Source organism: Cladophialophora yegresii (assembly GCF_000585515.1).
Source record: "Cladophialophora yegresii CBS 114405 chromosome Unknown aczIN-supercont1.2, whole genome shotgun sequence".
Taxonomy (NCBI): Eukaryota; Fungi; Ascomycota; class Eurotiomycetes; order Chaetothyriales; family Herpotrichiellaceae; genus Cladophialophora; species Cladophialophora yegresii.
Genome location: NW_006913046.1, coordinates 4,562,385 through 4,579,415, shown reverse-complemented (window position 1 = coordinate 4,579,415; position 17,031 = coordinate 4,562,385). Strand labels below are relative to the sequence as shown.

The 17,031-nt window shown below is 54.8% G+C and overlaps 7 protein-coding genes across 7 annotated transcripts; 1 reads left to right on the top strand and 6 right to left on the bottom strand.

The window, feature by feature from the left end:
- Positions 1-210: 210 nt before the first annotated feature.
- Positions 211-1,497, bottom strand: A1O7_03572 (NAD+ kinase; the record flags this gene model as incomplete). Its single annotated transcript, XM_007757591.1, has 1 exon — positions 211-1,497. One exon carries the CDS (start codon positions 1,495-1,497, stop codon positions 211-213), a length of 1,287 nt encoding a protein of 428 aa, XP_007755781.1.
- A 2,661-nt stretch (positions 1,498-4,158) lies between these two features.
- Positions 4,159-6,144, bottom strand: A1O7_03571 (uncharacterized protein; the record flags this gene model as incomplete). Its single annotated transcript, XM_007757590.1, has 2 exons — positions 4,159-6,021; positions 6,082-6,144. 2 exons carry the CDS (start codon positions 6,142-6,144, stop codon positions 4,159-4,161), a joined length of 1,926 nt encoding a protein of 641 aa, XP_007755780.1.
- Positions 6,145-6,529: 385 nt separating this feature from the next.
- A1O7_03570 (uncharacterized protein) lies at positions 6,530-7,830 on the bottom strand (the record flags this gene model as incomplete). Its single annotated transcript, XM_007757589.1, has 3 exons — positions 6,530-6,935; positions 6,997-7,474; positions 7,530-7,830. 3 exons carry the CDS (start codon positions 7,828-7,830, stop codon positions 6,530-6,532), a joined length of 1,185 nt encoding a protein of 394 aa, XP_007755779.1.
- Positions 7,831-8,352: 522 nt separating this feature from the next.
- Positions 8,353-8,760, bottom strand: A1O7_03569 (uncharacterized protein; the record flags this gene model as incomplete). The annotated part of the gene is made up of 2 exons (XM_007757588.1): positions 8,353-8,615; positions 8,682-8,760. 2 exons carry the CDS (start codon positions 8,758-8,760, stop codon positions 8,353-8,355), a joined length of 342 nt encoding a protein of 113 aa, XP_007755778.1.
- A 289-nt stretch (positions 8,761-9,049) lies between these two features.
- Positions 9,050-10,596, top strand: A1O7_03568 (lysyl oxidase-like protein 2/3/4; the record flags this gene model as incomplete). Its single annotated transcript, XM_007757587.1, has 2 exons — positions 9,050-9,325; positions 9,382-10,596. 2 exons carry the CDS (start codon positions 9,050-9,052, stop codon positions 10,594-10,596), a joined length of 1,491 nt encoding a protein of 496 aa, XP_007755777.1.
- A 193-nt stretch (positions 10,597-10,789) lies between these two features.
- On the bottom strand, positions 10,790-12,275 carry A1O7_03567 (uncharacterized protein; the record flags this gene model as incomplete). Its single annotated transcript, XM_007757586.1, has 3 exons — positions 10,790-12,062; positions 12,110-12,164; positions 12,221-12,275. 3 exons carry the CDS (start codon positions 12,273-12,275, stop codon positions 10,790-10,792), a joined length of 1,383 nt encoding a protein of 460 aa, XP_007755776.1.
- Positions 12,276-15,307: 3,032 nt separating this feature from the next.
- A1O7_03566 (ADP-ribose pyrophosphatase) lies at positions 15,308-16,332 on the bottom strand (the record flags this gene model as incomplete). The annotated part of the gene is made up of 2 exons (XM_007757585.1): positions 15,308-15,988; positions 16,264-16,332. The coding sequence occupies 2 exons, from the start codon at positions 16,330-16,332 to the stop codon at positions 15,308-15,310; spliced, it is 750 nt and encodes a 249-aa protein (XP_007755775.1).
- Positions 16,333-17,031: the final 699 nt, after the last annotated feature.

Sequence of the window (17,031 nt, the reverse complement as noted above, 5' to 3'; positions counted from 1 at the left end):
GTGTGCGACGTCGGGAAGGCAGTGGCAGCAGAGGCAGTGGCAGTAGGTGGTGTTGTTGCTGCAGTGAAGACTGACAAGGCTTGACACCGCCGTTGCACTGAGTAGATTCACCATTCGAGGACTGCCTTTGCACGGTGAATTGAATGCCATATTCGTCACTGCCTCGCGCAGTGTATCCTTGGACGTGCTTGTCGATTCCATTCCTCTACCTCATCCTTCCTCACCAAAAGGATAGTTGAATTTGAGCAGCCCATTCAATCCGCCTACCCAGCCATCGTCGCCATCAGCTCCCGCACTGCTTGTTCGCATTATACAAGGGATACCACCAGTAAAGGCACCTGACTCGGTCTGGATCTCTTCCCCGGAGACTCGAAGCTCTGTGCCGACACCAATACCCTCTGTGCGTCTCATTCCATCGATACTGACCTCGACCTCACGACCCCTGTTTTTGTCGCTGAGCTTGAGAGTGATAGGAGTCGTGGAAGGAAGAACGAGAGGTCGAAAACTCAAGCTTCGGGCACAGATGGGTGTTAGGAGCAAGGAGCTAACGAGTGGGTGGACAATGCTCCCACCACTGCTGAGACTGTACGCGGTGCTTCCAGTCGGCGTCGATATGATCATACCATCAGCAACGGCTTCGGTGAGGAATCTTCCCCCAACGTAGACATCGACAATGGCAAGATGAGGATCTCGGCCTCGGTGGAGAATGACTTCATTCATGGCGTACATGTCGTGCAGGAAGTCCCTCTTCCCATCTCCGTTGCTGCTGAGTCGATTTCCCTTTGCGTCGAATATGCCGACCTTTAGGCGTTGTCGAACCAAGACTCTTGCGCCCCTTGCCGAACCCATTGACTTACCACGCACCGACGACCAGCCTGTGAAATCCTTAGCAGCTTGAGTATTGGCTGCATGGTCATTTTGGATGACAGCATGACGCTCTGAAGCAGCACCCGACATATAAACTTCCCGAAAGGCTCGCTTATATTCAGAGAACTTCCACTCGCTCAGGAACCCCAGTGTACCCATGCTGAACGAAAGAACGGGAGGCACCCATGTGGCTGTCGCGAACAATGAGGATGCATGCAAAATTGTGCCATCGCCACCAAAGGTGACGACAAGATCGACCTTATCATGGTACTGGCGCCTTGACTGATCAGTTTCTGGCAGCGTAAAGTGTTGCCCGAGTAAATCACTTCCGAGCTCGTCTGAGACCCGTGGCTCAACCAGTGTGTTCACATTTGGGTAAGTACTTCTGACGTGCCTGTTGAACTCGACCAGGGCATCAGTCGTCGAATTTGAGCAGTCCTTCTTGATCAGCAGAATATTGCGAGGTGGCTGGGACCATTCAAGACAGAGGAGTTCTCGCGCCGGTGTCTGCTTAAGACGAAAGGAGGTTTGTGGAGGCAGATCATGCAATGGGAGCCTATTCGAATGGGAAGACGTTGAGAGCTGGGCGCGGTCATGTCCTCCTGTTGACAGCGTTGATCTCAAAACCATGCCAAGTCGACGTTGCGCGCTGGAGACCGGATTCACAACACGTTTGAGTGCAAATCGATGAGGCGATCTTATGAGCGCACAACAGCTTTGATATAGGGGGGCCATTGCTGCCATTCTGAGGGTCGGCATGCGACGCACTGAAATAGAAAGCTATGTGGTGTGATGTCGCCATTTATCTCGCGGCGTGTTGGTCCAACGCCACGGGAGAATGAGCAATCACGAAAAAGGTGACGAGGATGGCCGTGTAGCAATCGGATCTAAACATCATGATGATTGACAAGCACGCGCTGGCATGAGGAACAGCATGAGGTTGAAATAATGAGTGACGCCGATATTGTCCAGGGAAACAAGCCTCAAGTGCCTTGCGCACGTGACTATACCTCCGACAACCACATCAGATGACACAGGATAATATTTGTTCCGGTGCCGTCGAACTCCCACTCAACTGTTGCTTTGCCTTTCGTTCCTTCGTCGTCGTCGTTCACATTCATCTCCATCACGACTGCCGTGTTTGTGCTTGCTTCCAGTCTGTAGTTCTTCCAGCTCGCCAATCAAATCATGCAACCATGAATACTGAGGCAGTGAGATGTTCAAACGAGAAATCAGCATGACAACCCAGCAGATTGACTCTGTGGTCGCAGTGGAAATCCTTCCATCACCACCCTTCCTGCTCTTTGACGTCCTGGGAGCAACGTATCTGCCCAAATCAGCGGCAACATGGCCCAAGGATGTGACCTGAGATTGTGAGAGAGTGTTAGGGTCTTCTCCATACTCTTTTTGAACAATCCCTTCGTGGAGTATGAGGCCGTCATTCACATTCGACGACGGGACTTCAATTGTGCTCGATTCAAGCTTTCCTTCATGGTATCGCCATGTTCAGTATGTCACAGCGCTGAAGGACACTGTCACCATTATGTTCTTCACTGGATAATGCAGTTGTCACTGCCACAGCTTGCTTTACGATTGCACATGTTCTCACAAGGCAGTCGTCACGGTTGCACGGCCCGTCAACCCAAGGAATCGGCCACTTCACCATGCCGTATCTCATGTTCATCATTCGCGCAGACCTCTGCCTTATAAGCTCCTGTGCTGTCAGATTTCATCTCCGCGAAACAGACCTTTCACCACATACATCACGAGCAAGAGCGGAACTGGCTGGCTGGGCAGGGAAGAAGATTCCTCAAGTCGACCTGATTTAAATCCGAAAATGAAGTGCTCTATCTTCTTGTCTATTCTTGCCTCCAACGGTGGCCTCGCACTACCCACTATTCTTGGGATACCTCAAGACGGCAATGACGGCTGCGGCGCGCAGTGCCAAGCAATCAAAGGCGGGTTGGGACGCGGAATATCAAGTCCTACTTGCCCGGGCCTAACTGGGGACTATTGTGCGAGCAACTGCGAATGGTAAACGTGTCTGCGTCTTGCGATGGAATCATGCTGACTTGTGGCCTTAGCTCCGCGATTGGCATTATGACCTGCAAGAACAATAACGGACTGAAGATTCTCTCAAGCAAAACCAAGTGCTCTGATGATGCAGTCACCAACACGTGCGTCCAGGGATTGAAGAATCAGTGGGAATGTTGGTGTCAGAACTTGTTCGTTTCGGGTTGGGGACCAGGGGAGAATGCGGGCGAGACGTGCGGTGGTCTCTTTAGCAAATTCTAGCCTGTCTTCACGGCTGGGAAAGACCGTTCAGGACGGACAACAGTGCTGACATGGCGAAGCTTGCCACGGAATTCCGATGCTACATGGGACTTCGTAGATCCGTCAGTCGCAGGTGGCAAGCAGCATGTGGTTGGTTTCAGGTGGTCTTCTAGAGGTCTGCTCTTCGTGCGCCCTGAGGTCTTGAGATTCTGCCTACCTCAAGGAGCACCATTGATGAGGACCCAGAAGCAGCATTGGGATTGTCTCTGCTTGGCACATGGACTTGAACTGCTCCGGCTTCTCATATGCATGGGTTGTATGCTTGAAGAGTGTGGCTTGAGGACATCCTGCCGCCCTCACCACAAGCACCAGCACTCTCTCAAGTCGATGGACATGGTCCATGTCTTCACACAGAGCTTGCGGTCAGACTGTTCTATTCTCCAGGTGCGAAAGTTTCATAATTATGATTCGACCGCCTCCTCCTGATATGAAAACTCAAGCGCCTAGCCAGTCTGGGCATGGCAGCCTCATAGCCTGACTTTCGGGAGCTCAATCGAAAATGATCCAACTCAATAGCGAGGAACAGTCTTCACGGTGCGCTGATTCGCGATATTTTCAGCTTCTTGCCTCTCTGTCGAGGAATCTCTCCCTACTTCTCAAAGGCTTGGTCGACTGAGACGGACGGCAGGTTGCGGATACGGCAGCCTCTTGAGCCTTCAAGACAGGAAATCAGGCTGTTCATTCCTGCGGAAGCCGACACTAGAACGGCCGTTTCCAGGGGCTGAATGCTTGTTGTTTCGCTGGAGCGACAGTTATGATATGATGCGATATCATATGCCTGGGATTGCCCGTCACCCATGTCAACTCAATTTACATCAGCAGTTGCCATTCGCTAGTCAATGCAGCTATGCTCGAAATCCCGAGGTGGCTTCGGCACCCCAATCATATTGGCATTCCGACAAGGCGGGAAGTGAAAACAGGGAGACTGTAGGAGGCCTCTGAGGGTTGTCACATATCTCACACTAGCAGGAACTTCAATTCATTGTCAATCATAACATCAATCCAGAAGACTTCCGGGTTATCATTGTCACCGGCGTCCCAGGTTTTGAGCACAAGCTCTTGCACACGCTCCAGCAACCTGTATGGCAAGATGTCGCGGATCGATTGGAGGCGCTTGAGGAGTGCCCTGCGAGCTTCGTAGATGCGGTCCAACCCTGAAGTTTCGCAAAGGTGGCCGATGTGGAAGACGCTTCGGACACAATCGTGCAGAGCCGTAAAGCGATCAAAAGGACTTGTCGGTAGAGGCGTGGATGCAGCCATCGATGGCCCAAGGCTCGGACTCTCGCTCTTAGTCTCATTCGTTACGCAAGAGATCTGTGATGAACACGTACGCTTTTGCAGTTCGCCTGCAATGATGACCAGCAGGATCGACTCAATACTGCGGGTACCCGAGTGAGGGGAATTCTGGCGGAGAATGTCAAGGGCGTGAATGGCCAGCGCCGTCACCCACCGCAATCGTCGCTCTCTGGCATCAGCCTCGTTTCCGTCTTCGTCGAGCCGCAGTCTGCCGTTGAGCAGATCGGGGAATGCTCGATACAGCAAAATGAGGGCGGCAAGTCGATAAACTTCTGCCGTGTTGATGAGGTCCTGTATCGGGGTCGCGGTATCACCGACGTCGACAAATTTGTTGGCCCTTGGCAGTTGCAGTGACAAGGTCTCCTCTTCCAGGCTGCGCGCCCGCTGTACGGCCTCGTATTCCTTTTGCAACTGATTCATGCTGGGAAACGATTTCTCCCGGCACCTCAGCCTTTGGGCGTAGATCAACGAGCCGGCACGGCCGAGCAGTCTTTGCGCCGCGGGGGACACGCCAGCCAGGGGATGCGGAATCCTTTTGGCAGCCTCCCCGTGATTGCCACGCTCGAGAGGCGGGGGCTCTAACAGACACTCCTTGGTGGTGTCCGTGACAAACGCGAGTCCCATCCACCAGTACACCAGCGAGTGGAGGAAGAGCTCCTCATGACCGCAACAGGCATGCGTATACAACCGGACCGCGGCATTGTAATGCAAGATGCTCGGACTGTTAGACCCATCCCAATTCGTACTGAGCCCGAACATGATGATGGCCATCAAAATGTCCTCAGCCTTCATTCTCGTCAGCACGTCGTAATCCAGCTGGGCCACGGCATTGTGCAACCGTTGCAGCGTCTCCATCTGTGCGTTCTGCACGACCAACGCACTGGTGGCGTCCGAAGCGCTCGAGTTCAGGAACGCCGCGGTGAGGTACCGACACAGGGAGAAAAACAAGAGCGAGTCCTTGGTCCGTGACAACGCTACCTGCCTGAATGGGTTGTTGTTCATCGAGTCGACCGCTGTCAGAGCCTTGCAGACCTTCTCAGAGAAGAAATCCACTTGAATCTGCACGTTGCTGAGGATGGTGTCTGGGGATTGCCATACCCACGGTGCCACATCGAAAGAGTGCCGTGCAGGTGTTGTTGTTCTTGTAGTTTCCGACATGGAGAGGCTTCGAGGAGTGGACGACGACTGGAAGGTGGGTAGCAAGACATCATCCCAATCTCCATTCAACAGGGCTTGCTCTGCCTCATCATCCAAGGCGGCAGTATCGCCGTTCTCCGAGACGGACTCTACATGCTTGAGATGGTTCCCTGCACTCTCTTGCCGATGAGAGCGTGGCGAGGACCCTACTTCCGGAGTATCTTCTGCGGAATCGGATGGCTTGTTAACCCTCGCCCTCTTTGAAACAGGAGCACGTTGGATCTGTTCATGTTTGGTCGACCACTTCCATCGAGTCGCGTATCCCGGACATTCTAGACTCTTGAGAGCACACTGTCTGCAGGACGGCTTGGTTTCGTCGCATTTCACCTGACGGCACGCCCAAGTGAGCTGAGTATTTCCAATAGGGTGCAGTGGGGCTAGACCTACCCTTCGTTGTTTGCAAGTCCGGCAGCCAGAGCGAGATTTGGCGGTCTTGCTTGTCGCGGACATGGCAGACCAAGGCAGACCAAAGCAGCCTGGGCTAAGAATGTACCGAGAGTGCCTCACATGGGGGTGTTTTGGGAAGCAAATGAGAGGATGCAAAGTGGCAATATTAGTGGATGGTTTCTTGATAGGGAAGATAAGGCTACCAAGTAATGCGGGGGACGGGGCCCGCCTAAGGGTCCGACAGCATGCCCCCATCCGTCACCGAGTTCGGTCCAGGCGGCCAGGCACGCCAATCATCAAGGCCCCAAAAACAAGCATTGTGATGGCCCCTGGCAGTTGGAACCTGATCCAGTGCTGGTCTTACACTTCTGAGCTGCTCCTCATTACACAATATATGTAGGACCGCTACCACAATACTTTATGTGACTACGGAGTACAGCGGCTCTCATTACCAAGCGTAGTCCTCGCCGGCTCTGCTACACACATCCTTGCAGAACAATTCCTCCTCTACAATGTCAGTATTGTCCGGAGACCTGTTGACCGGCGTGATCTCTCGACCCAAGATTTTCTCCTGGTTGCCGTGCTCGACCAGCAACCTCTTGATCAAGGATTTGAAGTGCAGCACGCCCTTCTCGCGGTGCGGGTGCAGCGGCCCAGTGACGTACCCCCCGGCATTGAGGTTCTTCTGAGCATTGGTGCAAAGGTATTTGTCCTCGGCTTCGACTTGCTTGAAAAACTTGTCGAGGTCCTCGAAGTCTTGATCGGTGCAGTCGGCATGTCGGTAGACTTCGTACTGCATGGATACGCGCGATTCGCTGACGGGCACAACCCGCATGATGTAGAAATAACGATCCCTGATATACGCCCGTCAGCTCGGTCCTCTACTGGGAGGCAGCACGTAGATGTAGCACTCACGTCATGGTAATGGACGCATTGGGGAACAGGAAAGTCGGCGCCACGTTCCCAGCAGCGTCGGCGGGCTCACCTTTGCTCTCGGCATAATGCTCGATGAAACCGTTGGTGGTTTTGACGTCGTAGCTTTCGAGATTGGTGACCTTGGCTATGCCGGGATGTGCAACGGAGCAATGGTAGCACTCGTTGTAGTTGTCTATTAGGGTCTTCCAATTGTATTCGCCGTCCATGTCCCACGAGTGATCATAGCGATAGTTCTTCATGTCGAATGCTTGTAATCGGCCTTGTGTGTCGACCGAGTCGAAGAACTCTTCCCATTTAACTTCGGGCTCTTGCGCCGCGTCGAGGGTGACCCAGACAAAGCCTCTTCGGTCGACCCGCAGGTGGATCGGGAAGAGGCCATAATCCGACTTGTCAAAGCCGTCCACTGTATCGAATCGGGGTGCTTTGGCAAGTTTCCCAGTCAGGCCGTAAGACCACCCTGTGCCGGGGTCAGGGCTGGACGTGTGGCTAAAATGGAAACAGCTTAGGCTCACCATGGTACTTGCAGGCGAGAATGTTGGCGACGCCCTCGTCCCGGAGGACTACCGGGAATGCCCGGTGACGACAGACATTCAGAAAGGCGTTCAGCTCGCCTTGCTTGTCACGGACGATGAAGAAATGATAGCCCGCCACGGTGAATTTCGCGTACGCGCCCGCCGCTGCAAGACGGAGCTCGTGGGTGATGAGGAGCCAGTGTTTGGCAAAGATTGCGCGACGTTCCAGCTCATAGATGGCCGGTGTGGAGTACCAGGATGCCGGCAAGACGCCAGCTGGCTTTGTCTTGGGATTAGCCATGTCGTCGAGCTGAAGTTGCTGTCAGGAGCCGCGTGATGGCTGGTTATCCCAGCACCGGCGTCGTCGACACCCATTCCCTCGATTTTTTAAGTACGACGGACATTGACTGCGACCAGAGTGTGTGACCACACTGCGGAACGAGGAATTTCCTTGAAGCGGAAACGCACATTTCTTCCAGTATGGGAAGTGAACTGCAGGATGCTTTGCAGTGCAGACAAGCATTGGGGTCACAGCAGAACACGAAGCCGACTTGACGGCATGTCGCGGGTCTGCTTGCGGAACCGACGTGTCTACCTAGGTAGTTCAAGGGGACATCGTAGTTGTACGCAGCCTTACCCGATGCGGAGACAAAGTGCGATTGGCCGGTCTACGCAGCATCTAATTAATCCGTCTTCTCCTATCTGGACTCCTCTACTCGGTACTGTGTACTTCGTACTCAAAGTCTAGCCATCAATCTCGACCCGCACTTGAACGCAATCCCATATTCGCTGGACGAGAAAGCAACCGTGCTCCCTCGGTAAATCACAAAGATGTCCCCAGCTTTGGCTGTCTCTTTGGTTCCGTGCTCATCCTCCAAAGTAATGGTCCCTGCAGCATCCCATCTGTCAACGTGTCGTCCCACGGGGGGGACTTCAGATCAGCTTGGTTCACAATACCTTCAACGACAACGCCGACCTCGTCGTATTCGTACGTGGGGGGCGTTGCTGGCGGTCCCTGCTCGATGCGAAACCACGAGCTGGTGATCGGGTTGGGCACCTTGTCGTCACGGCTTCCCAGAAAGTCGGCTGTCCACGAGTTAGTTAACCAGAGCTCGCGTGTGGCAGCAGCAGCTCGATTTGATTTCGACTCACTGAAGTATACGTGCTCCGGGAACCCAGGGATGTTCTGGACCTTGAACATTTCGGTCTTGGGCTTGACTTCCAATACCATGGTGATGGCGGGGTAATTAGCTCGCAGTGACTTACTTTACTCCAAGCTTGTGACCAGTCTCCCCGGGAGGTTGATCTGTGCTGTGCACGCTTCTTATCCCTGACGCCCTCGCCTCTCATAATTAATGTCCAAGTTGGGCAATTCAGTGCATCGGAAGCATTCCGCAGCTACATACTGTAAGTAAATTGGACCCAAGAAGCAATCACATGCTCAATGATGAACATAAACGCATCGTAAAGATGCAGTAGCCCCCATCGAGCGTGCCTGCAGACTGCATCAGGGTGCTGCCATGTCGAGATCCCGCGAAGGATATCTTTGGACTCAAGGCCGCCTCACCCAAGGCCTTCCCACCCAAGCCGTCATCTCCAGGGCTGCGACGGCGAACCTCCAACCGAGCTACGACGTCTTAGTCATTGGCGCCGGATTCGCCGGCCTGCGCGCGGCCCGCGAACTGACGCGGCACTATGGATTGCGAGTCTTGATCGTCGAGGGACGAGACCGCATCGGCGGTCGCACGTGGACGGCCCAGGCGTTTGGCGAGGACTTTGAAATGGGAGGAACATGGGTGCGTACTGATTGAAGTGTGGCACTGGGTAAAGTACTAAGGTATGAGGGCTGTAGGTTCATTGGAACCAGCCACACCTCTGCGCCGAGCTGCACCGGTACGGCCTGCACAAGAATCTCAAGTCCTCGGCCTGCACCCTCGCCGCACAGAAGACATATTACAAAGAGGCCACGGGCGAGGTGGTCGAAGTGGATGGCAACGCTCTGGCTGAAACGACTCAAGCCGTGGCGGACCGGGTCTTTACCATCGACGGCTTCTCCAGCCGCGAGCTGATGCCGTACCCGCACGACCCCTTTCGAGAGCCGGCGCCGTGGAAAAGGTACGACCACCTCACCGTGCGTCAGCGGCTCGATCAGCTTGACGACATCCCCGACGGCCACAAAGGCCAGTTCGAAAGCGCGGTCAACACGTTCGGCAGCGCGCCGAGTGCCGAGATCGGTTTCGTCGAAGTGCTCCGCTGGTACGCGCTAGGTGGGCACAATATGGCCCAGGTGTTTGAGCTTGCCGGCGTGTACAAACTGGCGAAGGGCGGTATGACGTCCTTTGCCCGATCGATCCTGAAGGATGCATGGAGCGACATTCTCCTCGACACGACCGTTTCCGAGATCACTCAGACCGGACCTGACGGCCCAGTCGTGGCCAGGGCCAAGGATGGACGCACCTTCCGAGCGAAAGCCGTCGTCTGCACCGTCCCACTCAACTGCTTGGGCGATGTCAAGTTTTCGCCGCCGCTCAGTCCGTTGAAACGCGAAGCCATTGCCAAAGGACACATCAACAAGGGGGCCAAGATCCACTTCAGGCTGGCACAGACCGAACCGGGCTGGTTCGCGGCGTGTGACGGGCACGCCGCCTCGTCTTCGTCTTTCTGCTTCGCCTTCTCCGACCATAACGGCACAAGCCCGACCAGCGGGCCGCGTGGGACCTACTGCATCGGCTTTGGGTTCAATGGGTGCCTTCGAGACCCGCGGGACAGCAGGCATGTTGTGGAGGAGTTCAACAGGGATGTGCGTCCCAGCGCCGTGGTCGAGGGCTATCTCACGCACGACTGGATGAATGACCCGCTGGCCAAAGGCGTGTGGAGTTGTTGGGGCAGTCATTGCACGACAAAGTATCTCCAGGAGCTGCAGAAGGCGCACGGAAACGTCTTCTTTGCGAGCGCCGACTGGGCTCTGGGCTGGCGAGGCTTCGTCGATGGTGCGCTCGAGAGTGGATCCCAGACTGCGCAGGCGGTTGCCGAAACACTGTGTGCCAGTCCAGGACCAAGGCTATGAATAGAGAGACTCATGTATCGGGCCACCTTTGGGATCGGCCAAGGCGGACGTCTAGCCCAAGACCTTTGGGTTATGTACAGTATTTGGCGATTAGAAGGGCTTTCCCCAAGCCACGCCAAGTTGGTTGAATGTTGCCACAGATCAGGTGCACCCTTGCATGTATATTCGTGCTGTCTTTCCCACTGCACCCATTCTACGCATAGCTGATGTTTGAGACTGCGCGGCCCAAGATCTCACATGCAGGGCCCGTGTAGACCTTCCGTCCTCTAATGAACCAGTAGACTGCACTCAACAGCAGCACCCCGCCCAGTACCACCGACGCATAGTTGAAATTCATCGCCGTGACCGGCCGGTACGGTGGGAAGAGCAGAAACACGCAACAAAAGACCGTGTAGATGATGGAGGTGACGTTGAGGGCGATCCCCCATTGGCCGAGCTTGAAGGGCCCCCACCTCAGGGAGTCGGGCCTCTTAATGCGACGCCACAGGATGACGGCGACAGGCAGGAGGTAAGACAGATACAGGCCCACGACAGCCAGAGATAGAATCGCGTTGAACGCTGTGGTGGCGGCGATGTTCAGCAGGCCGAGGAGCATGAGGAACACGGTCGTCACCCAGATCGCCCTGGTGGGGATGCCTCTCTTTTCATCCACGTGAGAAAGCCAGGCAGGGAAGGGGAAGGCCGAGTCCCGCGCGAGCGCCCAGAGCGTACGTGACGCAGAGGCGACGAGCGGAATGGTCGCGAGAGATGCCATGAGGATCACGGCCGTGGTCATGGCGGAAGCGGCGCCCAGGCTGCCCGTGACGGTGTAGAAGATCTGGATGATGGGGAATCCCGTCTGGGTCGCGTATGCCGAGGAGATGTCGCCCATGCAGAACAGGACGGCCAGCAAGAACGCAAAGCCTAGAACCCCGTTCAGCACCAGCGAGCCGATCATGGCACGGGGCACCCCGACTGCTGGATCGGACATCTCCTCGCTCAAGTGAGCCGCCGCGTCGTACCCAACCAGAACGTACGAAGAACTCAGCATGCCAAGACACCATACGATGCCGCTGCTGGTCCAGCCAGTTTGATTCTCGAAGTCCGTGAAGACAAAAGACGCCGAGTTCTTGGTGGGAGAGACGGCCACGATCACAATCAGCAGCACCAGGAAGAGCACCACGTGAAGCACCATGGACGCGTTTTCGACATGTGGGAGAATCCGGATCCCCAGGACGTTGACTGCCAGGGAAAGGACAAGCACGGCCCAGTAGAGGAGGGTTCCATGCCAGCGCTGGTAGATGTACGAAGGATCGTTGAGCACAATCAACCCCTGGATCATGGTCCCGGCGAGAAATGGAGCGCTGGCAGCGACCGATTGCCAGCCGAACATGGTCACCCAGCCCGCAGCCCAACTCAGAGGGCGAGCGATCGAGGACGGGGAGAGCTCGGCGACGTAATGATATTGTCCGCCTGCAGACGGAATCCTGTGACCTATAAGCTCCTGCCTGGGAGGCCAGGTTGTACAACCCACATTGAAGCAGCCTCGGACAACGACAAGGCCGTCGCAATGGTTCCTGTGAATGCCACTGGTCGTCTTGTTAGGGAAAACTTGGACAACACTCCGTAAAGAGGGCTCACTTACATATGAAGCCATAAACCAATGATACGGGGCCACCACTAAGAAGGCCTGCGGCCATGGTAGAGCAGAAGGCTTCCCACGTCGCCATCAACGAGACACATGCCGCAAGCATTGACTTCCAGTTGAAACTCTTGTATAGCTAGTCGAGCTGTCAGAGACCGCCATGCCCTAGGACGTCGCAACTTGCCTCAAGCGGCGGAGAGTATTCGGCATTGCCGCGGACATGGGGGCCATCTTCTTTTGAGAAGTCGTTGCTGGCGGCGACGACTTTGCAAGTTGGCTCATCAATCTCTCCCATACCGGTTGCTATCGCGGCTTAGAGAACAGGAGGCTGAGTTAGAGGGTACAGTGTAAACCCGGTGGGATATTGGCGGTGATGGTAGGCAATGTCCGTGCGAGCGACACCCGGCTTTATGTCTGCGACAATGTTATCAGCGCTCATCTCGGATCTGGACTATCCAGACAGCCTCTTTCCATGCTCCAAGCCCCGTCCCAAACTCAAACCCCAGGTTGTCGCGTAGGTGGTCCACATTTCCCGATTCGGCCAAAATGTGCGTGGGGACGGAACAGCTCCGCCAACAGTGCCGCCACAGCGGATGCAATCAGGCTCGTCTATCATACAGCACAGCTAGCCCCAGCTATACGGATTTATCCCTACTCGCGATACACACAGTGCTCCAGCTTCAGCTGGCGTCATAAGCGTGGATAGAGATTGCGTCCTCTTTTCTGAAATCGTCAGGACCTCGAGTGAGGCCGGCTTCCAATACGATTCGGCTTCGGCTTCACAGACGCAACCCTGTTCCTGGTGGGGAGGAGGAACCAGATCGCTGTCTTGTTTATAATCTCAACGTCGTCTAAGATCCCATGCCTAGATCATCTCTTCCGCGGCGGCTTGCGAAAGTGATGGAGGAAGTGGTGAAGACGTGGCTCATAGTGGTGCGGATAAGATTGTTTCGCGAGACAAACTAGTCCCCGGCTATTGCTCATTCTCCGTGCGTCACTGCAATGTACTGCGAGGCAAAGGGAATGGCAGTGCGGCAGAAGTAAGGATGGCGGAAGGGTTCTTGTCTATTGACCGGGCGAATCGAAGAGAGAGACGACGACGAGAGAGAAGGAAGGAATTCGCGAGTGGAAAGCGGGGCCTCTTCGATTATCACACCAATCACGCCCTCTGCGGCTGAAAAGGGACTAGTTACATTACTCACAGGTAAGCCCAACCTGGTGCACCTAAATCTGAGCTTGTTTAACAAGAGACGGGGGTTCACGAGGGATGTTCAGAGGAGACGTCCCAGCCAAGGGGAGCTCTGCAGCGAACGCCCCACAACTTAGGTATTGTCAGCCTCACCCGCGCGCTTTCGGAAACGATACGGGCAGAGCCTCCTGGAGGGAAGATATGGATGCTACGGTTCACCAAGGGAACTACGGATCAAGTTCAGCAAGCAAAGGACAAGGCTGACGCCATCAAGAAGGGAAACGAGGAAAATGCCAGAAAGGAAGCCCGGGAGCGTGCTAAACATCGGCAACAATCACAAACAACCTCAACGGCCGTAACAGCCGCAACGATCGCAACAACCTCAGCGGCCGCAACAGCCGCAGCAATCCTCAAGGAAGCCTAGGAAGAATTGAGGCATGAAACAAGAAGCCTCGAAGTTACGATATCAACGGCCCAATCTCTGGCCATGAGGACTCCGAATCCCACTTCGCCTTCGTCACAAGGCGACAAGACAGCCAAACCGTATACACAGCTCCCTCTCTATTCTCTGAAAGCGAGTTATGCCCTCCTCAATGGCACCCAATGATCCAGCCTCACGTCGATCGATCGTCCATGCCACACGGTCAGAGCCACGGTGCAGCAAATTCCGTGGAAGACTTTCGTGAGGCTGAGCAGGATTTCAGATTTGATCTGTATCATCGAGTCCTTTAACCACAAAGCACCAGCGCTCAATTGGGAGGATTTTGGTGCAAATTTTCTGTGGCCGGCATCGTACACGTCACATTCCGGCATGGTTCCTAGGTCGGGTCAGAAAGGCCATGCGCATTTGGATCCGCACCTGACGAAATTACTCAGCCTATCTGAGGAACGTCGACATCCGTCTTGAGCACGTTCACAAACTTGCTCTCTGTGGCAACGCGGCTGAGCATCTGAAGCAGTGAGCAGTGAGCTGCACGACGGAAGCGCCGTGTAAAAGATAGAATACCTGATCCGGGTGAAATGCAAGGAAGGCTAGATGGACGGCGTGGAGATATCCCCTCGAGGCGGTGTCGAATAGCCGAGGAAAGGTATTCCTTATCTCAGGCTCCGAGTGACTCCTTCGCGCGCACGATCACTGGCGACAGTTGAAAGTCGACGAAAACTCTTTCAAAAATGCCATGATACCTTGCAGGACCCCGGTCGAGGAGAGGACACCTACGCAGTCTCTTCAGGACTTTGAGCCACCGTCCTGGACGCGATGGGTGACGAAGGCTTTCCGCTCTCCAACAGCAACAACCTGAGATACCAGAATTGGAGTATGTGCTCGCCGTCTTCGTCCTCGCTGGTGGCAGAGTGCCCTAGTTACGTTCACCGGAGGACCGGCTCAGATCCGACGATCAGTCTTTTTCCTTTTGTGGGGGCATGCTACTGTATGTCGACAGCGTTGTGCATGGCGAAATAATGCAACCCCCGGCCGGCTACCTGCTGGTCTTTTCGGAGCTTTGGCTCAAACGGACAAAAGCTACCTACACTTTGACGTGAATTGCGCCGGTGCAGTCAGCGGTCAGGACGTCACAGAGATATATTCGGCCACATCTACATCAATGACCCACAGTGTATGACGCGAAGCCCTGTCGTGAAGCTTCGTCTCTCGGGCAGAAACGCCAGGGGGCCTAGATTTATGACTCTGACAATAAGCTATACGCAAGTACTCCCTCTTGCCTCACCTCGACCTTGATAGGTCCATCTACCCGTCAACAAAAGGAGAAGCGAGCGTCCTGCTCCTCGCCCAACGTCTATTCTTTCGTCACGGGATACCGCCACAAGGAAGTGCCGCCCACTGCATACGCATGCACACATACGTACATACTTGCATCCAAACACACCACAATCCAAGCTCACCCACCCTTTGATCCATCTCCTTCCTTCCCCAGCGCGTCCCTCCACTGCCTCGCCATCTCCATCCCCTGCGCCAACCCTCCCACCCTCGCATCGATAGCATACCCCTCGCGATCCAGCCTGTTCAACTCCTCCCACAGCCGATCCAACGGCAGGGTGAATGACTCGATGAACTCGCCCTCCTCCAACTCGGGCTTGGGATCCCTGTTGCGCGGATCCGACAAGTCGACGTCCACGAAAATCATCTTGGTGTTGGTATTGCAGAACCCCGGGTCGTTCCACATGACGAACCCTTCCGCCGCGGCGGTGGTATCGTCGGGGATGGTGCCCACGTACCCGGTCTCTTCTCTCAGTTCGCGGATCGCGGCCTCGGCGGGGGTTTCGCCCTCGTCGACCAAGCCCGAGGGTGACTCGATCGTCACTTTGCCCAGCGCCGGGCGGAACTGTTTCTGCAGGAGTAGACGAGGGCCTGTATCTGAATCCGAGGCTGGAGTTGACTCTGAGTCTGGGGTTTCTTTCCTGCCACCAGGGTCCCTGAGCACCGCGACCACGCCGACTGCGTCCGTCTCGCTGTTGGCTGGTCTGGTTTGGCGCTCGGCGGATTCCCATACCCGCTGTTTTCCCTGGGGGTCGAGGTACTGGATCTTTTTGAGTGTGATCCATTTGGCGGAGGATACGTCCTGGAGGGTAGGTATTGGCGGTTAGCAATCGTGTCAGGACTGGATATACGAGAAAGTGCAGGCTGTAGTAGATCTAGGGTTGAGAATCTTCATGTGCCACCAGGGTACATCTTAAAAGTAAAGCTTCCAGAACAAGCTCAAGAGACAACTTAAAGAGACAACTTCAAGAGACAACTTCAAGAGACAAGTCTAGGATACTAGCTCGAGACCCAGACTCTCTTAATATCTTAAACCTTCAACCTGCAACTTTCGCACCAAAGTAGTGTGGTACATACCATTGTCTCCATAGAGAGGTTCTTCGCCATATGCGGCGCATAAGTAGACATCTTATCACTCCCCGCCATGTTGGCCGCTTTGGTCACCGTGATTCGGAGAGGTACAGGCTGCCTAGCACTGGCACTGCGCCAGAGGAGGAGGGACGAAGATCGGGAGCGTACGGTCAACATCAATATGTGGTACTCGTACCCATGTTCATGTTATGGCACAAACGCAGAAAACCTAGGGGACAATAGATGTGTATCTAGAGGCCACCGCGACAGGAGCAGGCACAGCGTAAAGCGTATGTGGTCCTCACTTTCAATATACCGAATACCTTAATGAACGCTGCATTATCAGCGTGAGGCCGTCGAACTGCAGGTGGATGATGGATGATGATTGAGCAGCATCACCAGCATGACGTCCGTCCGTGACGTGCCGAACTTACGAAGCCACGCGACGGGAGCTTGCCCAGCTTTGAAAACCTCGCGCCTCGGATTGGTGCATATGTACTCCGTACTGTACTCCGTATGTACAACTCACGATACTAGTAAGGAGGTAGAGAGGTACCAGGTAGGTAGGTAAGGTACACAGTAGTGGTGAAGGGCTAGCGAGATGATATGGGCTCAAGGACGCTGTACGAGGCAGCCACTGTACTAATCGATGTAGCCACTGAGGAGCACACGGTACGAGTAGACCTCCGTAGGTATTACGGAGTATGCTGATTCCTATTCGATCTGTTCATTCCCTGCTGTAAGGAGCAAGGTCAGTTATCGAAGATGCTCCTT